At 44.0% G+C, this 22,042-nt stretch overlaps 1 protein-coding gene and 1 long non-coding RNA gene across 2 annotated transcripts in view; one reads left to right on the top strand and one right to left on the bottom strand.

Annotated features, from left to right (window-relative positions):
• LOC129096221 (uncharacterized) overlaps positions 1 to 7,618 on the bottom strand; it is a 30,575-nt gene extending 22,957 nt beyond the window's left edge. Inside the window, exons 1-2 of the long non-coding RNA XR_008531415.1 lie at positions 7,555 to 7,618; positions 6,481 to 6,601 (exon numbers count right to left, since the gene is read on the bottom strand). This is a non-coding gene — a long non-coding RNA (uncharacterized LOC129096221). The remainder of the gene's footprint in view (positions 1 to 6,480; positions 6,602 to 7,554) is intronic.
• The window catches only part of LOC129096220 (phospholipid phosphatase-related protein type 5-like), a 39,337-nt gene extending 29,277 nt beyond the window's left edge, over positions 1 to 10,060 (top strand). The window contains exons 3-7 of the mRNA XM_054604936.1: positions 4,776 to 4,896; positions 5,334 to 5,584; positions 6,428 to 6,604; positions 8,432 to 8,562; positions 9,587 to 10,060. Of these exons, the coding sequence (XP_054460911.1) occupies positions 4,776 to 4,896; positions 5,334 to 5,584; positions 6,428 to 6,604; positions 8,432 to 8,562; positions 9,587 to 9,695 (789 nt within the window). The 3' untranslated portion in view covers positions 9,696 to 10,060. The remainder of the gene's footprint in view (positions 1 to 4,775; positions 4,897 to 5,333; positions 5,585 to 6,427; positions 6,605 to 8,431; positions 8,563 to 9,586) is intronic.
• The last annotated feature ends 11,982 nt before the right edge of the window (positions 10,061 to 22,042 follow it).

The raw sequence follows: 22,042 nt of genomic DNA, 5'->3' as shown, positions 1-22,042 counted from the left end.
GTTTCCATGTCACAACATTTCATTTTTTGTACTGCATTGCAATTCATGCTTTGGGTAATACGTTGCTGCTATGGTGTTTCTTTGATTGACATATCAATCATCAGCATCAGTTATTTAAAAATGAATATCCACAGACTAAATACGTCTAAATGCAAACAAAGTGATGGCCGCAGACACCTCGGCATGGACAGGAAAGTGTATTTCAGCTGTGCGGGCTGTATAATGGCACACCGACAGTCCCCATCTGCACTCCTGCTGAACCTCAGAAATATTCTCAGGTTGCCAATCTTCTCCTCCATCTGAGGAAGCCTTTTCATTTCAAAGCAGAGGAAATCTGTTGCGTTTTGTGTTTCAGGATGGCCAAATGTCGGCCTATCTCATCTTCTTCCTAGAAATTGTGGCTAGTTAGTTGCTTAACTGTAAATGTCAAATGGCATTTATTGTTGCTTTGACTTATTCCAGCGGTGAAGCTGCGGTGTGAATGTAAGCAGGAAGACAGAGAGACACAGTGCTGATTGAATCATGACAGTATCTTGATGTCATTAAGATGCCATAAGACAAAGTTGTCACTATGATGATTCAGTGTCTCAATGTAATATATTGTCATAAAACCATTTAAACGGTATGTTTAAAGCCAACATGGTGGTGCTGGGGTTGTATTGGATGCCTTAAAATGGCAAAGTAAACATAAATGTCTACTAAAAGATGCTGCGTGCATATAAGACCACAGCCTTACACCTGCAGAAATGCATCTTTTTTCCACCATATGAAGCTGATGTCACAGACACGTATCCAAATTTGCATTCATTTTGAGTCGTGTTTCTGCCCACTAGACATATGCAACTCCGATATTCACTCTCCTTTTAGCTCTGTTTTTGGTCTCCACCAACTCTTTGTGGAAATATCTTTCTCTTTAGCTGCTAAATGCTACACTACTACGTTCACCAGCTGGTTGCAAACGCAGGAGCACTTTTCCAGTGACACATTTGTGAGATTCCCATGGATGTAGGCAACATGTAGAACTGTGCCTGAACAATATGAATTCAAGATATTATTTAAGTAGAAAACTCGTTAGTATAATGTGCTGGACATAAAGCTTCCAGTCCAGCCTTTTTAATATTTCTGTTTACTACTCAGATATCAAATTGACCACTGAGCTGCCACAAAAACATCTGCAAGCTTATTAACATTTTAGTCAAAGACCAAGAGATTGTAGCCTTTGTGTATTGTTTGCATGAATATTAATCCCAGCAGTCCTCTGAACTGCGAGCTGCTGGAGAGGACCATAGTTACTACAAAGCCCGGAGCTATCAATACATTTTTACAGTTCTTTTCTATCACAGACCGTTTTTATTGTGATTAAAGCAGAGCAGCAGGGAGTAACCTTTCAGCGAGATCAGTATGAAAAGGGATTAGTATCGACAGAAGATACTTTCTAATACATGGCTGTGAGAGGAATGTGGTGAAGTGGGAGCGCATCCCCCGTCGGCTGTGGATGTGAACACATTAGCTTGGGAGTAGTTTGGAAAAAAAATAATTGAGTGAACGATGAAGGAGAAGACATGGCGACTGCAGACTTCATTCTGCATCACAGTGAGAGCAACATAAAGAGGTGCATCGTTATTACCTGGAGCGTTTCACGATATACTTTCAGGTACCACAAGGACAGACAAATAGATTTTACATCAGATATTCCTATTTGTTTTCTTGATTTTGTTGTAAAAATGACCACAATTGTGTTTCGCAGCTAACCCGAGTCAGTTTAACATACTGCCGCCCTGCAGACATGTCTTCCCTTATTAACTCCAAAACATCTTCCTGCTGTAATGCACACCACTCACACTTGTTCTGGCCACGCTGCTGCATACACAGCTGCTGGAGCCAGCTTGGGAAGTTCAAAATGAGCCTTTTGATAGTTTCAATTATGTCGCAATCATCCTCTTTTCTCTAATCTGTAATCTCAGCTGCATACTGATTAATTGCCATTTGAAAGTCTCTCATGCTTTCTGCCCTTTTGGCTGCTAGCTGACTATCATCAGTGGCGGAAGTCTCCTCCGCTCCTCTTCTTCCTCCACCTCCTCCACCTCCTCCTCCTCTTCTTCTTCCTCTCCCCCCACAACCATGTGTTAATAGACATAATATATATAGGTTTGTCTCCACAGTTTTCTGTTGAAGCCCCACCGCAACGGTACTTTCTTAATGGTGTTTGAATCTTTTCACAGTCTCACTCCCTGAGAATATAATCCGCTCACTACTTGTTCTGGCACAACCCACAGACGCTCTGATTCAATTTTATACCAAACCTAAATACCAGCTCAAAGAATTCCTGCAGCTCAAAGCTCAAGAAACAACCTCAATGAATATCCGAGGCCTGTGGAAACCACGTGTTGCAAGACGTCTGTAGTGTTTCTTTCTCAATGGAGCTGCAGATAATTCTATTAGCACAGACAGAGACGTGACGGGGCTCTATAGGTTTGAGCAGCCCGAGTTGGACCATTTGTTTACAGTACCTGCTGTACAGTAGGCTATATATAAGTCCCTCACATACTCAGTCTGTCTCTGTTGCATAACAGCACTGTGAGACTGGAGATGTTGCAGGAGAGGATGAATGAACACAAATCTTTCCCTGAATCCAACATGGCAGCGTGAAATCTGTGATGCTCACTGTACGCTACGAGTCCCTGCATTATAGATGTAAGAGTGGGAAAAAAACAAGAGTGAACCAAGAAATGACTATGGGGACTCAGACCAGATTGTGCCAGATCCGAGCCAAATAACATGGATTGACCCATTAGTGTACAAAACGTACTTTGCTTTTCCAATTTGAGTCTTGCCGAATGTCATTGCTTTTTGTGACATTGTGTTTTAAATAAACTGACCACAAATTGGGTAGCTGTAGCTCAAAGGCAGAGTGAGTTGTCCACTAATGGACCCCCGGCTCCTCCAGTCCGCATGTCAAACTGTCCTTTGGCAAGATTCAAAACGGGCGGTGTAAATGTGCGTGAGTGAATATTAAGATGAAATCCTGATGGGCAGGTTGGCACCTTGCATTGCGGCCCCATCAGTGTATGAATGGCTGAATGTTGACATCTAAAGCTCTTTGAGGGGCCAAAAAGATCTTAGCGGTTACTTTCTCGCCTGACGACTTATTAAAACTTAACAAAGCCACATATTAAAAGCTTTTAGCCTGGCTCTGAACCTCAACAGAGCCGGTCTCAAGGCACCCAGGCTCAATGCATTGTGGGGCAGATGAGTATGCGCAGTAAGCTCGCGTCTCGTACTCAGACATTATTGCTTACTTAGCATGAATAGTATACATTTTACGTAAGTGTGTGATTTCAAACGCAGCCGTACTGCAGGTTGACGAGCTGATGAGCAGCAGGTGAGTATAAGGAGCAGAGCCAGGAGACCATGCTCACACACACAGACAGAACATAAACACAGAGAGAGAGAGAGAGGGGAACACTGGGAACACTGGGAACACTGGGAAGACGAACCACATGGAAACTTCAGTCAGCAGCCACGCCCGTTACAGTGAGGGGCTGCAGTTTTTCCCAACACCTCCATCGAGCAAGGAAGTCAAGCACAGTAGCACGTTGTCTCCGTGTACAGAAGCGCTTTGACGTCAACACCTGTCCACCAGACTCTCTGAACTTTGTAGTAAGGTGAGAGGAGCACTGTAGGAAAACAACCACACCGCCATTTTCCCTTCAAAATGTCTGAATGAACCCAGAACCCTCTCTCACTGACTCACAGGACTTCAGGGCTGCATAACTTTGCCTCATACTCCAAAAAGGACATAATTCATGTTGACACGCAAGTCCCACAACCTTCCCTAACAGTCAGCGCTACGGTGTAAAAACCTCCGCCTTCATCCGTCACGCGGAGCGCTCTGAGTACTGGTGCATTAGCATCGGCCCACGCTCCTGGCTCCGGGCCGTGCATATTAGATGAGCATGTAACCTACATCCATCCATGCCTCCGTCAGTAGGGGCGGGGTCCCCTGATCAGACAGGTTCAGGGTGCAGGGTGTAACGGTGTCCAGGGAATGTGCTGTACGTGTTGTTTAGTGGATTCATTCCCCTGTCAAAAGAGATCAATGTCCTGCTGATTTGACTCGGGTTATTAAAGTCTTCAAAGTGCTTCTCAAACGGCTGCCAGAGGCTCGGAGGGTGGGCTCTTTAAACGGGTGTTCTGAATGTGTTAAGGCTGTAATAGTAAAGATATAATGGCCGTTTTATTGAGGTTCGATCAGGGAGGGGTAAAACATTAATTAATCCTTTTCAAATATTTCATGAAAATAGCACAAGATGTGTTTGATTTATGTTATCTGGCTAACCCAATGTTCGCTTTTGGGGTTATTAACCCACACGACATCATTAATCAAAGTGTAGCCCTGGTTTTATAGAGCTGCTGTAAATGTGTACTGAACAAAAAAAAGAGAAATGGAGGGATAGAAGGTGTATGAGACATTGAGGTCGACAAACTCCCACTGATGAGAGTGAATGGGAGGTGTTAATGTTGGGATTTACTAAAGCGGCACAAAAGCAGCCAAATGGTGAGGGAAATATAGAGCAGGCCGGCCAAGGAGAAATGTTATCGCTGCAAGGCCGAGGGAGGGACACTTGTGAATCATTTTGTGCTGCGCACCACATTTAACTGACAGAATATTCGGTGAGGCGGATCGCTCCTTAATCACACAGTTTAAGCTTTCTGTTTGACAAAAAAAATGTAATATGTGGTTTTTACTGTCTGTCTCTCTCTTTTTGTCCCAGATTCTGATCGGGGAAGTGACCAGTTTCTTTGTGAAGACGGAGGGAGCTCAGGAGAAGACCATAGTGACCGCCGACTGCTGTTATTTCAACCCCCTCCTCCGCAGGATTGTACGTTTTCTGGGTCAGTTATAGCGCTAAAGATCAGAGGTTCTGCAGCTCGGACTAAATAGAGCCTCTGTGCTCTGGGACCGAGGCTCATTTAGACTTGCACCGGCACTCCTACAAGGCCAGAGAGAGAGACGGCTTGTTCTTCTTAGGTCTCCTGTGGACTCATTTTCCCTCTCTTCATGTTCTGCTGATGATCTTTTTCATCATCTCTAGTCTGTACTTATCCATGTTATGAATCTAAGTGATGGACCATAGATATGAAACATAAAAGCAAAGGCCATGTGCGTCTGGTCTTTCACTCCCACACAGTAAGCAGTCAGCATAAGCATTTAATCCACATTTAAGTGCTTGTTTCTCACCATTCTCATTGACTCGGTTATTTTGCGTTAACATACGCACACCCCCTCCCTCTTTACCCACTGTGTCTCTCTTTTTCTTTTCTTTACACAGGTGTCTACTCCTTCGGGCTCTTCACCACCACCATCTTTGCCAATGCTGGTCAGGTGGTGACAGGAAACCAGACGCCGCACTTCCTGTCTGCCTGCAGGCCGAATTACACGGCTCTGGGCTGCCAGTCTCCGCTGCACTACATCGCCGAGCGCCGCGCCTGCACAGGAAACCCGTACCTGGTGGCGTCCGCCCGCAAATCCTTCCCCTCCAAAGACGCGGCGCTCAGCTTTTACTCAGCCATCTACACGGTGGTAGGGAACCTTTAGAGGGGGGGTCACTGGGTGACAGGAGACACACCGGGGACATTCTGGGATGTGATGATGCTGTGTATGTTGATGCTTGACTGTTGTGTTGGTCAAACTACTACTGGAAACGAGGCATACTTTTGCTTTGCCAAAGTTTTACTGGAGCAGAAGTAAAAATAGTTTTTTTAAACTTTTCTAAAGGATTTATGAGCTGTAACCAAGGGGTTTATCAATGTTTGATGAAACGTTTATGGGTGCTTTATAGATCAGTTAGGAGAAAAAAGAAAGAATAACTTTACAAATCACCTTAAATAAAAGGCACAAATAGTACAACACATTTTCTGCTCTGCAAATGAATCTTCGCTAAACCCCGCCATTCAAACACATCCCGGATGTATCCTTCAAACGCATATTGTAGACCCCTCTGTCAGCTTCTCTCTGAAATTACTGTTTTACCAAAAAAACACTTTTTCTTACATTAGACACGTTCAAGAAGGAAATGTCTCGCAATCTTTGGCAAAACGTAATCTGAAATTGGCAACACCCACATGCACAAACACACACACACACACACACACACACACACACACACACACACACACACACACACACACACACACACACACACACACGAAAACACAAACATAACAGTGTGTTTATGGTGCTTTATTTTGTACTCCATTGAACCCTTCAGCTGCTCTGAAATCAGTGCAGAGAGCGGCCTCTTGTGGCCCCTTCAAGCTGTTCACCGTTCAGCTGGCGGACATAAGAACTGAACCTGGCTCAGCTGAGCGTGAACAAATAACATGACATTTTGATATGATTTAAATACATATATCTGTGCCCCAGATGTACGTGACGCTGGTGTTCCGGACCAAAGGGACCCGGCTGACTAAGCCCACCTTGTGCCTGGTGCTGCTGTCTCTGGCCGTGCTGGTGGGGGTGGTGAGGGTGACTGAACACAGAAACCACTGGAACGATGTCCTGGCTGGGTTCGTCACCGGAGGGGCCATCGCTGCCTTCCTGGTGAGAGGGAGGAGGGAGGGAGGAGGGAGGGAGGAATGGAATTTCAGAGATCAAAAATGAATTAGGTGGTGATTTTTTTTTTTTTTAAGTGGATCTCAGAAAAAAGTTTGTTAAGCCCTTTGAATGGACTGATCTGAGTCTTTACCATGGTACATTCAAATAGCGTAAATGGGTCTTGGGACCTCTAAGCCAAAATCAGTTTTTTGCAAAAACTTCTGAGATCGGTGTTAACTTTAAAGATCAAAATGCTCCCTGTGGTTCATCCCTATCTTTCCATGCCTCCTACAATATATATGTCTTTCTCTCCCTCTCATACTGCAAGTGTCCTCTTCAGTAATGTTCCTGTGTGCATTTCACACCTAGGCCTTCAGTGATGTCCTACACAGTCCTCCCTGAATGAATCCACCTCTTAATACCTTCATTATGACGCCATGGCTCTAGAAACTATACATTTAGACAGAAACGCATTATAACTGGGCGTTGCATCACCTTAACATAGTCGAGTACAACAGAGTTATATTAATATTTCCGAAGCAATTAAAATCAATAAATCCGCATTTACAATTAAGAGTGATAAACTACCAGCTTTAAGATCGCTTGGATACTGTCAACACGTTAAAGTAAAAGGCGCTTTAAGGGATTAGTCTAAGAAGTTTTATTAACACCAACAGTATGTGAGCTTTAACAAGTGTGTTCACTAAACAGTGATGATAAAGACAAACTAGTCACTGAAAATAAAAGAAAACAAACAAATCATTTGCATTTGTTCTTGAGAATATATTTGTGACAGTGTGGTGAAACTTTGATATAAGTTAAACCAAAACAATTCAACAAGTCTCCTTGAGTCCTTCCCTGCAGGCACAGCTTTATTTTTTATATATATTTGTCTATATATTTTATTTCGTTAATATTTATTTAATAAAATAATTTAAAAAATGCTTTGAACTCACCAAAACACCTGCTTATTTGAACACAAAATCCATCCTAGCATCCTCGCTAGCATCAGGGTTGTCCTCTTCTCACAATGTCTAGCTTTACTTGAACAGTCCGTCTTGAAAATGGCGTTGTAAGTACAAGTTGTAAGTATAAGTTGTAAGTATAAGTTGTAAGTATAAGTTGTAAGTATAAGTTGTAAGTATAAGTTGTAAGTACAAGTTGTAAGTATAACTTGTAAGTATATCTGAATTAGCTCGTTCAGGTTCACTCTGCTAGCTCTGCGTAGCTCCGCCTCTCACTAGCGCGCATCCAATCAAAAGCCGTGCCCGTGCTGACGTCATTGAACGCCTGCATGCTGTTCCCCGGTGTCGCCAACTCGAAATCTGATTGGTTAACACCACAGTTTCGATTCCGTTCACTTTAAGCTACAGGCGCCAGCACTGTTGAGTCTGAAGGCCTAAGGGCAGATTTCTTGGACCCTAGCAACACATGACGGCTGAAATATGATTGGATAAAAGCTCTAACGTAAAGTCTATAGACTATGGGGAATAATTTAATACATATTTGTGGAAAAAAGATATAATTTATATTCTGATGATGTTTAGGCCAGCACTGATTTTCACGCACCAGAAAATCATCCATCTTCCAAGTGCAATGGAGCGAATCCCTGTCCTCCTTTACATTTAATAGTTTTTCTGTCTGTACATATAATATTTCAGTTATTGTGGATTTTTAACTGTTTTTTATTTCATTTTATTTTTATCTTGTCTTTCTTTTACTATGTCTCTTGTGCGCACTTTACCCTATGCTGCTGTAATCCTGCAAAGGATAATCTTATCTTATCTTATCTTTCTTATCTTATTTTAACTCTTTTTCTTTGCTCTCCATCAGGTGTCATGTGTGATCAATAATTTCAAGCAAACCCAGATAGCAATGCAGACTCCTCCACCTTCACAGCGTCCAGAGCCCGCCATCGGGCTTCCCCTCCTCAGCCTGCCCCGCGTGGAGAGTCCACTCGAAAAGTTAAGTGGCCTCCAGGTAAGGGTTGGGGAAGAACATCATGAAAAAACATCCATCAAATGGTTGAAATAATCTATAGCAGAACACAAAGTGTCCATGATCATGTTTTTGACTGAAAAGTGTATTTTAGTGAGCGTATACTTATTAGCTTGGCAACGTCGTGCGGTCAGTCCTCAGCTTTGGTTGATCTGTTTTCTGTGGTCATTTGGCCAAAAGAAAATGGCGATTGTTGTTAGTTATTAAGGTGACAATACGCGTATGTGGGGCCGTTATGTACCCAGAGCTGTCGCTAGCCACCAGCCCGGTGCTCGGCTCATTTCCTGTAACCAGTGTAGCATAAAAGCATGGTGGAATTAGGCTAGTTGGCTAACTAGTGCATTACTGTGCTAGCGTATAAGCTATCTTGCTACTTCCACCATGCTGTAATCTCCGTCACCATGAGGTTAACATTTTTTGAGTAAAATATTTCGAGAGACAGAAGGCCAACACGCAATCATGCCTCTTCCCAAGATCATTTGAATTTGTATTCTGCAATTTTGTTTATGAACAAATACCCATAAAACTAATATCATTCCCATCAGGTACAGCTGTACTTTGAGTTTAGTGATGCATATGTTAGCATGTTAACATGAGAGACTAAACATGAGCCGCTAGCATGGCAGTAGACCAAAGTTTCTTTAAAAAGATCTTTAAAACACATTTTAAAGTTGATCTTTTAAATGTGTATCTTGGTGTCTTTGACTCTTTTTGTCCTCACTGATAATCTTGGTTGTTTCATGGTATCTGGATGAATGCTTCTCTCTGTCTGATATATCTGTGTTGTTTACACACCATCTCTTGTCTAGACATCATCATTTTGCATTCTTGTCTCTCTCTGTCTCCGTCAAGTGAAGTTTATCTTCTCTATTATCTTCAGTCTATTCCCCCAGGTTCTAACTTCCCACATGTTGTGAAATGTTTATACTCTTTGCTTCCCTCCCTCTCTATATCTCCTAATCCTCCCTCTGTCCTTCTCCCTCCTGTTAGGCTCCAGGGCTACCGTATTCTGAGATCACATGACCATCAGCCAATCAGGTCCCCCGCCCCTCCCGATGTGCTCCTCCCGTCACGGCGTTGCCTCACCAGCGCAGTCTAGACCTTCCCACTGAATGCCCCCGGCCCTGCCCTGCCCACCCCGTAGGAAGACATCCTCTCAGACGAGTCAAATCCACGCAGGTCTGAAAGGTCCACCAATCACAGGAGACAGAACAGCAACACGTGCTCGTGGCGAGCGCGGCTGAAACCTGTCACCCGCTAAGGACCAGTAGGAGTGGATACCTGTCCTTCTGTCCTGTTCTGTCCTGTTCGTCCTCCACGATGGCCTCCTTTTTTTCTTTCAGGTGATAAAAGACCCAATGAAAGAACCCGCCAAAGCCAGAGCTGTTTGAAGCAATACTGTGTCCCTATTTCCTTGTCCTGTTTTCCACAAAGACCCACGACAGGGACTCTAAAGACTGTTGGCTGGTGATGACTTGACGAAACACTTGATCAAATCAAAGTGATTCAGCAAAGCTGATGGTTTGGGGAATGGAAGAAAAGTCCAACCACTGGTGGATTGTCCTCAACAGACTATTTCGCAAAACTCAGGACATTACAATGGGGAAAAAAGGGACAAGATTAAAATCAAAGACCTTTATGTAATCAAAGTGCAGGTACCGTGGAGTATTATGGTACAGATCTTTGTAAATTGTGGCACAGATGAACCAATTTAGTGTTCAGTAAACTGTGTTGTGTCTTATTTGTTTTGGGGGATTTGGGTTTAAATCTCTCTCTCTGTATATTGTGTGAAGTGACAGAAGAGAGATTCATACACACTAGGGCTGTGCTTGTGATACCACCACTTGTTTTTGGTCATTAGATAATTCATTTCTGAACTAGATTCACATCAACTTTCAAAATACTTTTTACTTACTCTTCAGACGTGTTTGTTTTCTAAACGTCTGTAGGTTCTACGTCCATGCTGTGAACTATTTGTAAGGTGTTAGTTTGCATAAATGTCTCTCTTTTCTTTTTCTTTCATTACCTGTTATCTAAATGTTCATTTTGCTTTCAGAAATGATTGTGTTATAAGAGTAGTTTTGCGTCAGTTGTTGATGCGACTGTTTTATCTGTCCTGTCCAGTTATTTCCTCACACTGACTTTAAGGGAACCAATGGCACAGGCCAGTGTGCGACACAGAGGTAGGACCTCTGAGTTTTGTATAGTTTTGTACAGTAAAGTTTATTTACACAGTATATTCTACATTATCATTATGTTTAAATAGTGTGAACAATGGGAAGCTACCTGAACCTGCTCTGTTTAAAAGGCGCCGCGGCAGGTTATTGTAGTAGGAGAGTATGCTAAGGGTTATATAAAGAAGACATTTTATTACGCGTGCGTGAGTGTATGTGTGTGTGTGTGTGGGGGGGGTGCTTATCGGGATTTGTGTGTATGTTTATAATGAGCACACTGTATGGCAGCATAACTGTTAATTTGGCAATCTGTTTTCTTAAGTTAAACTGTCAAACGTAGCTGCTATAATTACACACTTGTGCTTGTGTGTAACCGCAGGCCTTCAAAGGACCCCTGCCAAGGTGTCCCCAACAATGCCTGTTGAAGCAGAAGGTGCTCATTATAGCTCTGAGATTACCTAAAGAAAAACTTTTCAGTCTGGATTTTCTTTTTGTAAACAACTGAAGAGGTGGAGAACACCGTAACCATCCACAATAATATTATTTTCATGGTAAAAATGTCTCTGTTTTGTATTTATTTACCAAAATAAATTGCGATTATCACACATTGCTGCCTGCGTTACATTTTTATTTCACTTATAATAAGGATATATCTTATTGCTGTTGTACCAGTTCCATTTGTTTAATGCTTTTACTCCAAATCACTGACACACAGCAGCCATGAACACTGTATGTGAAAGTATTAAGACACATTTTGGGGGGGATTATCAAATTGCCTTAAAAAGGAAAGCACTTCATAACGTGACTAGCAGGTCACAAACGAGTCACGTGACAACCTTGTGCATTTACTCCACCTCAGGTCAAAAGGTTGTAGTAGTGAGGAGAAGCGGCCACTAGGGGGCAGTGTTCACCATGGCAACCTGAGGACAGGGGGGGGGGAAACCAAGGGAGAGGCTTTTTCAAATTCACCAGCTTTTAATATTTATGACATTAAACAGTGCATTAGGAATGTAAAAATATGCTAAAATAGAAAAGAGGATTTTAAAATGTTTTCCACATGAGACCTCCGCTGGCCCACATTAGGCATTAGTCATCAAGCTAATAAATGTAATGTAATGGCACAATTACTATGAAATGTAGACAGAGGCCATTTCTCTCTCTCTCTCTCTCTCTCTCTCTCTCTCTCTCTCTCTCTCTCTAAATTGCCCCAGTCTCTTCCCCGCCCCCTCTTTGTGTTCCTTTGAGTTTGTGTTTGTCAGTCTTGTTAACGACAAGGCGCACACACACACACACACACACACACACACACACACACACACACACACACACACACACACACATACAAACAGAGAACTCTCTGCACTCTCTCGACAACATTATCTTTTCCGGAAATTGCTTCTCAAGCACAGCCGGAGCCCCATTAGAAAAGAAGAGCTCTACGCTGTAACCTTTTTAAAAAGCCATTAGTGATGCACCTGCTTCTCTCTCACTCTCTCTCTCTCTCTCTCTCTCTCTCTCTCTCTCCTCTCCTCTCTTCCCATTTGTGTGTCCTATTTGTCTCTCTTGTTAACACTGACACACACACGCACACACACACACACACACACACACACTAACACACACACACTGAGTTTCTCCATCCTGATTGCCAGCTTCCCAGTTCCCAATCCTACAAACTGACTACTGAGCAGCACAAGCATCCTTCCACTCCAGATAGAGTATGAATCAGTGACATTTTAAAAGTTCTGCGTCAGAGTGCGAAACCACTAAATTACATGATTTACGTGACTTATTCTAACGCCTTGTGACTGTTAAATCAGTGTTTTGGACATGAGTAATTCCCTCTCAAAGCTACACACGGGATATTTCATAAAATGTCATGTCACTGCAGTGAAGAGGCCGGGTGTACTCCAGCAGAGATGAATGAGAAATGATTCATGCAATGTTTGCCTAAATTTGAGCATACTGTACAAATGAGCTTTTCATTATAAATGTTGCTCCCACGTATAGTGATTTAGTGTTTTCGTCATAGTTTTTGATACCTCCTACATACAAAGCCATTACTCGGAGTCACAAGTGATTTTTCATATTGCTTACTTACTTTAAGTGCTGCCAGTCCTAAATGAATGGAAGCGACATGACATACTGACATGTGCATTGAATATACATGTATGTCAGCACTTTTCTTTTAAGGCAAAAATATATATGTGGTGTAACATATTAAATATATTAAAGGGGGAACTCAAAGTCTGTTGCTCTAAGGGCGGGCGGCAACCTCCTGTTCTGAAAACAGAAGTCTAATAGCCATAAAGGGACGACTGCTCTGGCGGTTAAAAGAAATCTGATTGATTGATGAGGAAATAATTCTACTTCTCGCTTGATTTATTACCTCAGTAAACATTTTAAACATCAGTTTATGGTCTCAATCGTTTGTGTCAAGTCTTCTTCAATACAGCATAATGTTCATTCAGTAAATTATGGTACCATTGAGAGCAAAATAGATTATGCTTTAGGGCGGGGCTACCTTGGTCATGACCACAGCGTTGTCCCGCCTGGGAGTTGTCCATGTTTTCCTTTCAACAACTTTAATCATTTCACAATGTGTTTTCAGTCTATGATAGTTAATTGGTTTTTTTCAGATGTACTTAGCTCCACCCTCTCGTGTCACTTCTTGTTGCAGTAAAACAAGATGGCGACGGCCACCAACCAAGATGGCAAGGACCAAAAAATACAAGATAGGGACGGCAAGAAGAAGACGACAAGCAAAAAAATCCAGATGTTGATGGCCAAAAACCAAGATGTCGTCAGCCAAACACCAAGATGGTGATGACTAAAAACCAACATGGCGAATGCAAACAACCAAGATGGCAACGGCCGACAACCAAGATGGGGACGCCCAAAAAATCAAGATGGCGACGGCCAAAAACTAACGTTGGGACGACCAGCAACCAATATGGCGATGACTAAAACCAATATGGCTACAGACAACAATAAAGATGGCGATGTCAAACACTAAGATGGAGATGGCCAAAATGTCGAGCCCAAGACTTCAAAACGGCAGTCAACCCACTAGCATAACACACCTGACTTACTAACCAAACTGACGGCGGTTGAGTTGCATTATGAGTAATGTAGGCGCCAGGTTTCGACAAGGAAGTAGATTGCATTTACGTTTTAGGACTGTCCATCATGAGGCTGACAATATAATAGGAGAACAATGAAAAAAAGGAGTGATTGTGTGTACCAGTGTGTGTGTGTGTGTGTGTGTGTGTGTGTGTGTGTGTGTGTGTGTGTGTGTGTGTGTGTGTGTGTGTGTGTGTGTGTGTGTGTGTGTGTGTGTTGCTGGGGTGCACGTGAGTGTGTGTGTGTGAGTGTGTGTGTGTCTGTACCACTGATTTCCTGTGATGAGCTGATCTTTGCTCTCTGACTCAGTGTCTGTCTGTTCGGTGTAATGTTCCTGACCCCGAGGTCACACACTGTCTGGGGCTGAACCACTGTGTGTGTGCGTTTGTGTGTTTGTGTGTGTGTGTGTGTGTGTGTGTGTGTGTGTGTGTGTGTGTGTGTGTGTGTGTGTGTGTGTGTGTGTGTGTGTGTGTGTGTGTGTGTGTGTTTAAGAAAGAAAGAAATACAAGGAGGAGAAATAAAAGGAGTGAGTGTAAGTGAGTATGTGAACTGAGTGAGATAAAAAGTGCATGGATGAGCGTGGTTTATGGCATCCCAAAACAAACCAGCAGCCCCTGGGTAATAAAAATGTACTATCTGTCATAGTAAATTACAAATATTGGTCTTTGCCTTGCTGCAGTCTCCTGATTATGCTCAATGGTCTGCCTCTGACAATTATGAAGCCATTAACGCTGTGTGTGTGTGTGTGTGTGTGTGTGTGTGTGTGTGTGTGTGTGTGTGTGTGTGTGTGTGTGTGTGTGTGTGTGTGTGTGTGTGTGTGTGTGTGTGTGTGTGTGTGTGTGTGTGTGTGTGTGTGTGTGTGTGTGTGTGTGTGTGTGTGTGTGTGAGGGAGAGAGAAAGACTCTGTGGCTGCTTGTTTGAGGAAATATGCTGCTGGTTATTTTATGGCCTTGAAGGCTCCAGTGCCTTACAGCTTCAGCCTTGTGGGATCTGAAAACATCCAATTTACATGTTTGCTCTGTCTGCTGTTCTGTTTCGGACGTCTTTGATTAGAACAAAGAGAGTGAAGAGAGGAAGAGAAGAAATGGAGGGGAAATATAGTTATGGAAAAGACAAAAGCCAATTTAGCTCTATAGTGTGCATCATTACTGAAGCATTCAGCACACACACACACACACACAATAACACACACACCAACACATTTTGGGTTTCGAGGAACAGCTCCCTTACAGACCACCAGATGAGGAGAGGATTATAAGAGGCCTTAATGCCAATCCCATCCAGCAAGACCATCAACCGGATACAGAGGTCCTAGGAGACAGGATTAGTAGTAGGCACACACACACACACACACACACACACACACACACACACACACACACACACACACACACACACACACACACACACACACACACACACACACTCACCACAGGCTGTAGAAACCTCTGTTAAGACCCTGCAGGGAACGCCATTCAGTACACACAAACAGAGAACCATTTCAGTCTATTACGATTTCAGCACTAATGACTGACAGACCTATGGCTTTGTCTTACACGGTGCTCCTCTATGTCTGCATCTGATACACCTCAGTGCTCATTTTTTATTTGTATTATTTGTACTTTTATTATATAATTAACAATAAACGTGTGTATCACAAAATGTGTCAGAAAGAAGTTATTTTCAAGTGTGTGCAGCATAAGATTACAACCCTTACTGTGAGTCTTATTATGTTGTATTCTTAGTGTTGTGTCTGCATCTTGGACAAAATAATAGGAACAATAATTCCACTCTTTACACTATTGCATTGCTTCACATTGTAAGCATGTTTTGCTATTGTGTCCAAAAGCATCTAACTTACACTCATGGTGTAAAACTAAACAATCACACAGCACTACAAACTGTGACTTCAAAAAATACCATGGAGTTGAATCTATATTTTACAACATTATAGGCCTAAAAAAAAGTTGAAAGACTACATTATTTATTGCACATGATTGCATTTATTTTATAGGTCTGTCCGTCCCCATAAATAAGACTTTTATGGAGGGACTGTATGAGTCACAAAACACGCTATATAATACATGTCAACATATATTATTATTATGATGTAACCCTATGAGGACATGGAACAGCTCCAATTGACCTCTCTCTAAGGCCCGCCCCCTGCTGTCAGAGCTAACATGGAGCCCACACTGTCACTAACTGCACTCCCTGAAGAAAAATGATCTACTTTTTGGAACAACCATAAAACGAATCCAGAGAGAAGTGGACAGAAGTTATCTACAATATGCGTTTAAAGGCTATATATCCAGGATGTCAAACTGATTCAGCAGTGAAAAGAAGTTTAAAAAAGATAAAGATAGAAGCTAAAGCCTAACGATCACAGTTTCACATTTAACCACCACATAATCTGGTAATAAAGACAATGAAGTTAAGAACTGTCGTCACAAAGCAAAAGCAGCATGTGTAAACATTCAGTATACCTTCAATAACTAGTAACAATGCACTAACGCACTCTGCTAATGCTAGCAGAAATATATCTCGTTCCAGCCTCTCCGGGTTACGAGTATTAATAAATTACACAACGTTTTACCACCGCTCGCTCGAAATCCACAAAATCTTCCTGAAAATGAAGAAAATCTGTAACGACAGCATGAGAGTCCGGGGAGTAGAGCCTGATAGATGTCTCACCCTGGTGAGGAGGATGCTGCGCTACGATTGGCCATTCTGAGTAAGCGGGCTGGACTTAGCAAAAGGGTCAATAAACCTCTCCAGTGAGAAACACCCTACAAGTCACACTTAAAACACACTGTATAAATAAGCCAAAGGATTTCGTGTCAGATTTCCCTTCAAGCTTCACTTTAAGTTCTATTTATTTCTTCACTACGGCCTACTGGAGCTCCACGGTGGACCCGTGGAGGTCCCCGCACCCCAGATTGGGAAACACTGCTCTATAGGACATGCTCTTTGGTGCCAGTATTGCATGGAGGCATGGACCAAGTTAAAAAAAAAGGAGGAGGAGGAGGAGGAGGAGGAGGAGGGAGGGAGGAGGGGAGGTGAGGGGTTGCAGCTGAGTTGCATGGGATGCTGCTGCTGCTGCTGCTGCTGCTGCATAGGCTCCATCGCTCCATCCCTCCCTCGGAGAGAATGGGAGAAAACAAGGAGTGGTTATGTGATTCCCCCCACAAGCAGGAGGAGAGAAGCGCACAGGAGGAGAAAGGACTAGCGGGGGAGGGAGGGAGGGAGGGAGTAGGGGGGGGGGGGCGTTTCCCTGCACAGCATACAGCCGATTCTCACACACTTCAGCATGGATACAATGTATGGCATTATGGAGCGTGTTCATCGGAGGGAGCTGACATAGAGGAGGACGCAGCGGTAAGTTGAATATTTATTTATTTTTCTTCTTCTTTCTCTTCTGCTATTTATCCATGCACAAAAAAAAAAAAAAAAAAAAAAAAAAAAAAAAAAACAGTTTCACACGCGCGGCGTCGCTCGGGGGGGGGGTCCCATCACTTTAGACCGCCCCTGATATAAATAAATACATTTATTATGGAATTGAGGAAAAACTGGATTTACAGATGGAAGCTCTAAAGGGGGGGAGCCGGCGCGTGGATACTCGTGCGGCACTGGATTCACTGGATTCACTGGATTCACGCCCCATCCACCGCTCGTCGGCACGCTCCACGATATGACAAGCAAACAGGTCGGTCCCATCAGCATCACTCCCAACTAAAGTTCCCGTCGAATGACTTGATGAGCATTCTGCACCTGCCACGCAGCTCAGCCGGCAGCGTGGCAGCTCCTCTTCTTTCTTTTTTTTTTTTTTTTTTTTTTTTTTTTTTTTTGTAGCCTGATTAATAATAAAGACAAAAATGTGGTTCGAATCTCCTCCACGCTCCCTGCAAAGGGTTAAAGATTCAAATCCCCACGCTGGCCACTCTGAACTGGGATCTCCTTGTCAGTGGGACCGGATGTATTTACAAACAAAGAAAGCTTAATATCCAAGCCTGTCACGTAGAAGACAGGTGCTGGGCTATCTGCAATAGTACAGTGTGTGTGTGTGTGTGTGTGTGTGTGTGTGTGTGTGTGTGTGTGTGTGTGTGAGAGTGTGTGGTTATCTGGGCTAGTAGGCCAACTGGAGCCGATGCATTCAGGCCCAGCAAGATTACTGAAACCAAAGTGTTTCTGTTTAGTTTGTCACTGAATCTTTGGCAAAGAGGCTCTTATTCTGCACTCCGGGCAGAATTTGTTTGCCTTATGCCATCACTGAGTCACTTATTTTTATTTTTTTTTGTCTGGGTAGTGACTATTAGACTCCACAGTGTAGCCGAAGTGACTGGAAAGATTTGCTGTTGCAGGCGTAAGCATAAACATCCTCATAACAGCGCCTTTAGTTCCAAGCAATTAAGCAGTAATGTGCAGAGCAGCAGCCCGGCGTCCGTCTCCATCTCCAGCCCGTTGTCTGGTCCTGAGCCTCCGGCACAGCCACTCGTGATTCTGCATCCTGTCTGAAAACACCAGGTACATTAAAGGCTGGATACGTCTGTTGCGTCAGACATTAATATCAAGCGCAGACTGATTGTCTTTCATTAGGGCCCTCCAGCTGGAGCCAGTTCACTTTCAATCAAGTCAACGGCAGGAAATGGATTTTCTTACAAATGCACACCAGATGTTTTTTGCCATGAAAATAAAGTTGCCATCCTGTCTACAAAAGCTATTATTGTGCGTGGATGCAGGGGTCAGTTTGCATGAATTAAAAAAAAAAAGGTAAAAACACAGGGCCTTTAGCCGTGGATTTAAAATGTGTTCCTGCAGGCACACCTCGCTGTATGTGAGAGTCATTCATAGCTGAGCCCCCACATCCAGCAGCTGAGAAACTACAATGAAGCGTGTCTTCAAATTAGAAAGAGACATTCCAGTGACAGCGGGCAGACACCGACCGGGTCCGGTGTGTGGCGAGGAAGGGGCAGCAGCGAAGGGTGTATTTTTACACCATATCTCTGACACCTACGTGAGTCCCTTCACAGCTCTTGGGTGAGAACAGAAGACACGTCCACTTGAGTTGTCATCATCATCCGCAGCCCCAGACATGGAGAGTTAGGAAGGAGGATGGAGGAAAGAGAGAGAGAGAGGGGTGAGGAGAGAGGGCTTAGAGGTGTGTAGGTAATGAGGGAGACAAGTGTCAAGATCTTCCTCTGGATGGGAGTTTTTGGCACTTCCCCTTGCAGAGACAGCGGGTGAGGAGATGTAGACTAGCACAGGTGTGAGTGAGGCGAGAGGGACTGTCACTGGTGAAATGGGACATTTTTGGGTTTTTTTTGGTCCAGGAGTGTCGTGTTTCACAGTGTACGGCTTTGATAGGTGAAGGGAGACGGACGGACGGGGATTAAACATAAGGGCTGATATCTGAGGACATGGGGGGTAGTAGGACGGACAGGGGTTGAAAGGGTGAACGCGAGGGCGAGAGCGGGTGAGACCACCGAGGGATCACCATGATGAGAGAGGAAAGGTTAAGGGGGGGGGGAGAGAGAGAGAGAGACAGTAAAGTCATGCTTGTAAACTGGAGTTTTCCAGGGGGAGCTGTCTGTGGTGCTGATGCATTCCCCCCCCCCCTTTTTCCCAACGACTCTTGTTCTCTCCGCTGTTGATTGACAACGACTGTGTCTCTAATTGGCAAGTGTGGATGAGGAAGAGTCAGGCTTATTCTCCATGCCATGGGACAGACCGAGGAGGAAGAGAGAAACATGGCAGTGGGGAGGGAAACGGGGGATGGGGGGGGACGGGGGGGGGACGACACACACACACACACACATACAAGGAAGCCTTCTAACAATCAGTGAGTGAGGAGAGAGGAGAGGAGAGGAGATAGGAGAGGAAGAGAACAAAAAAAAAATGGGAATGGAAAGTGGAATGATGGAAGACATGAGGTGAGGAGGAGGAGGAGGAGGAGGGGCTGGAGGTGAGGGCTTGAACATCTGTTTGGTAATCAGTCTCTCCCCTCAGTGCGCCGTGACACACACTGACACCTATTTGATAATTGGTGAGCCTGCCGCCCCTCTCCCTCGGCGTGCCGCTAAACGGTTGCTTGATACCGGGGCCGAGCAGAGGGACCGGCTGTCAGCGGCGCAATCTGTTTACTCGCTGCAGCTCAGGTACAAAGCACGGCTGCCTGTGCGGCTGAAAGCTTACAGGCTGGTATTAAGTCCCAACAATGAGCCGCGACTCGGAGCGTGCGCGAAATGTGTATTATGTCCCTCTTGAGCACCGCAGCTGCATTGTTATTCAAGGATAAATACCATCTCTTTTGTCTCCCTTATCCTAGGTGCTGTCCTCGAAGATGTGCCTCCTCCACGCACAAAGACCACCACACTCAGGAAGCAGGAGCTGAGGGGGGGGGGGGGATGCACACAGAAGAAGAAAAAGAAGAAGAAGAAGAAGAAGAAGAAGGAGAAGGAAAGAAAAGGAGGAATGAGCTCCAGAGCATGTGAGAAGAGAGAGAGAGAGAGAGAGAGAGGGGAGACGGAGGGGAGGATGTGGGCCTCTTTGCTCCGGTCTCGATCACGGGTATTCTTGGGTTGATAATACAGATGTGGATGTTATTGCTTGAGAATACGCGTAGTCGAGTGGAGGCTTTATCGTCTGCAGTGGACCCAAAAGCAGAGCTCCGTTCAGGAGAGCGTACAAAGGCAGAGACCAGGTCGACACTTAGAAATGAATATAGAGGATGACACAGACATGGGGAGGTTTTAAATTAAGCACCCAATATTCTCAATCTGAAAGTAAAAAAAAAAAAAAAAAAAAAAGGAACTCAATCAGGGCTTTAGCCAAATCCAATCCAGCCACTGAAGAGTTTTTCTTTTTTTTTCTTTTTTATCGCCGTGCCGGGTTTATCAACCATTTCACTCTCCACACCTGTGGAGGAAATGAGTTGGCTTCGCCGGCCAGGTTCAGGGGCTGCTGGGGAGGACTCGCCCCGTGCCACTGAGCTAAACCCCCCCCACCCCCCCTCCGGGCATTAGTTTCGGGGAGCTTAACACCAAAGTCTCCAGACTCAGACGTTAATTCCAAACCTTCTTGATTACATTACCCTTGTCAGTCAGTCGTGCTTACAAGTGAGCCCATAATCTTATCAGCTGATGAGAGTCTCTCGCAGCCCGTCACGGCCCCTGCACCCAACGTTTCCCCTCGAAACCAACGGAAATGTGCACACACAAAAAAAAAAAAAAAAATGTAAGTGGCTCCTAGGACGTAAACGGGAGGGCACATTTCAACATGTGCACATCCGCCGTCCCACTGCACTATACTCTTCTATTTTCCCATGTGCTATAAATGTGTGAGAGTTTGATGTCTGTAGGCAACAGGAGACAGTAACACATGAGGACATGTCAAGACCTGCACCCTCACACACACACACACACACACACACACACACACACACACACACACACACACACACACACACACACACACACACATATGAACTGCATGAGGGTTCACATGATCTATGCCAGAGGGGAAATTATGGGATTGATGGATTTTACGAAAACAAGCATACAGACAGATTCCCCCATATGTTTGAATGTGCACACACACACACACACACACACACACACACACACACACACACACACACACACACACACACACACACACACACACACACACACACACACACACACACACACAGCTGGGTTCACAGGGTCCAGTGTGCCAGTGGGGAAATAAGGGATTGATTGATTTTATGGGTAACTATTTTTAGTCAGAGTGATGGATGTTTATGTCTTTTATTGATCAAGTGCACATGCGGGTCTGAAGCCTTCTTGGACGTCGGTGCGTGCTGATTAATCAGGTAGCAAAGGTACTGGAATAAAACATCCCGGTTTACATTTTTGGTGCATTAGCATTATTGCAAAAGTATTATAAATTAGAAAATCAACATTTCGTTGCAAATTCAGCAATATATTGGCATCCGTTCGCAAATGTGCCCGTGATAAATGGCACTCTTCTCATGTACCACTCCATGATTTCTTACTCCTGCGTAAGCAAATCGCTTATTTATCAGCACGGTGTGTAATTATAATTTATACGAATGTCACACTGACGCTGTGTAAACTTGTTGATCTGGCAAAGCCGTTTCTGGGGGGTT

Source organism: Anoplopoma fimbria, chromosome 9 (genome assembly GCF_027596085.1).
Source record: "Anoplopoma fimbria isolate UVic2021 breed Golden Eagle Sablefish chromosome 9, Afim_UVic_2022, whole genome shotgun sequence".
NCBI classification, from domain to species: domain Eukaryota; kingdom Metazoa; phylum Chordata; class Actinopteri; order Perciformes; family Anoplopomatidae; genus Anoplopoma; species Anoplopoma fimbria.
Note: the sequence above shows the minus strand (reverse complement) of the source record. Positions and strands in the feature narration are given on the sequence as shown.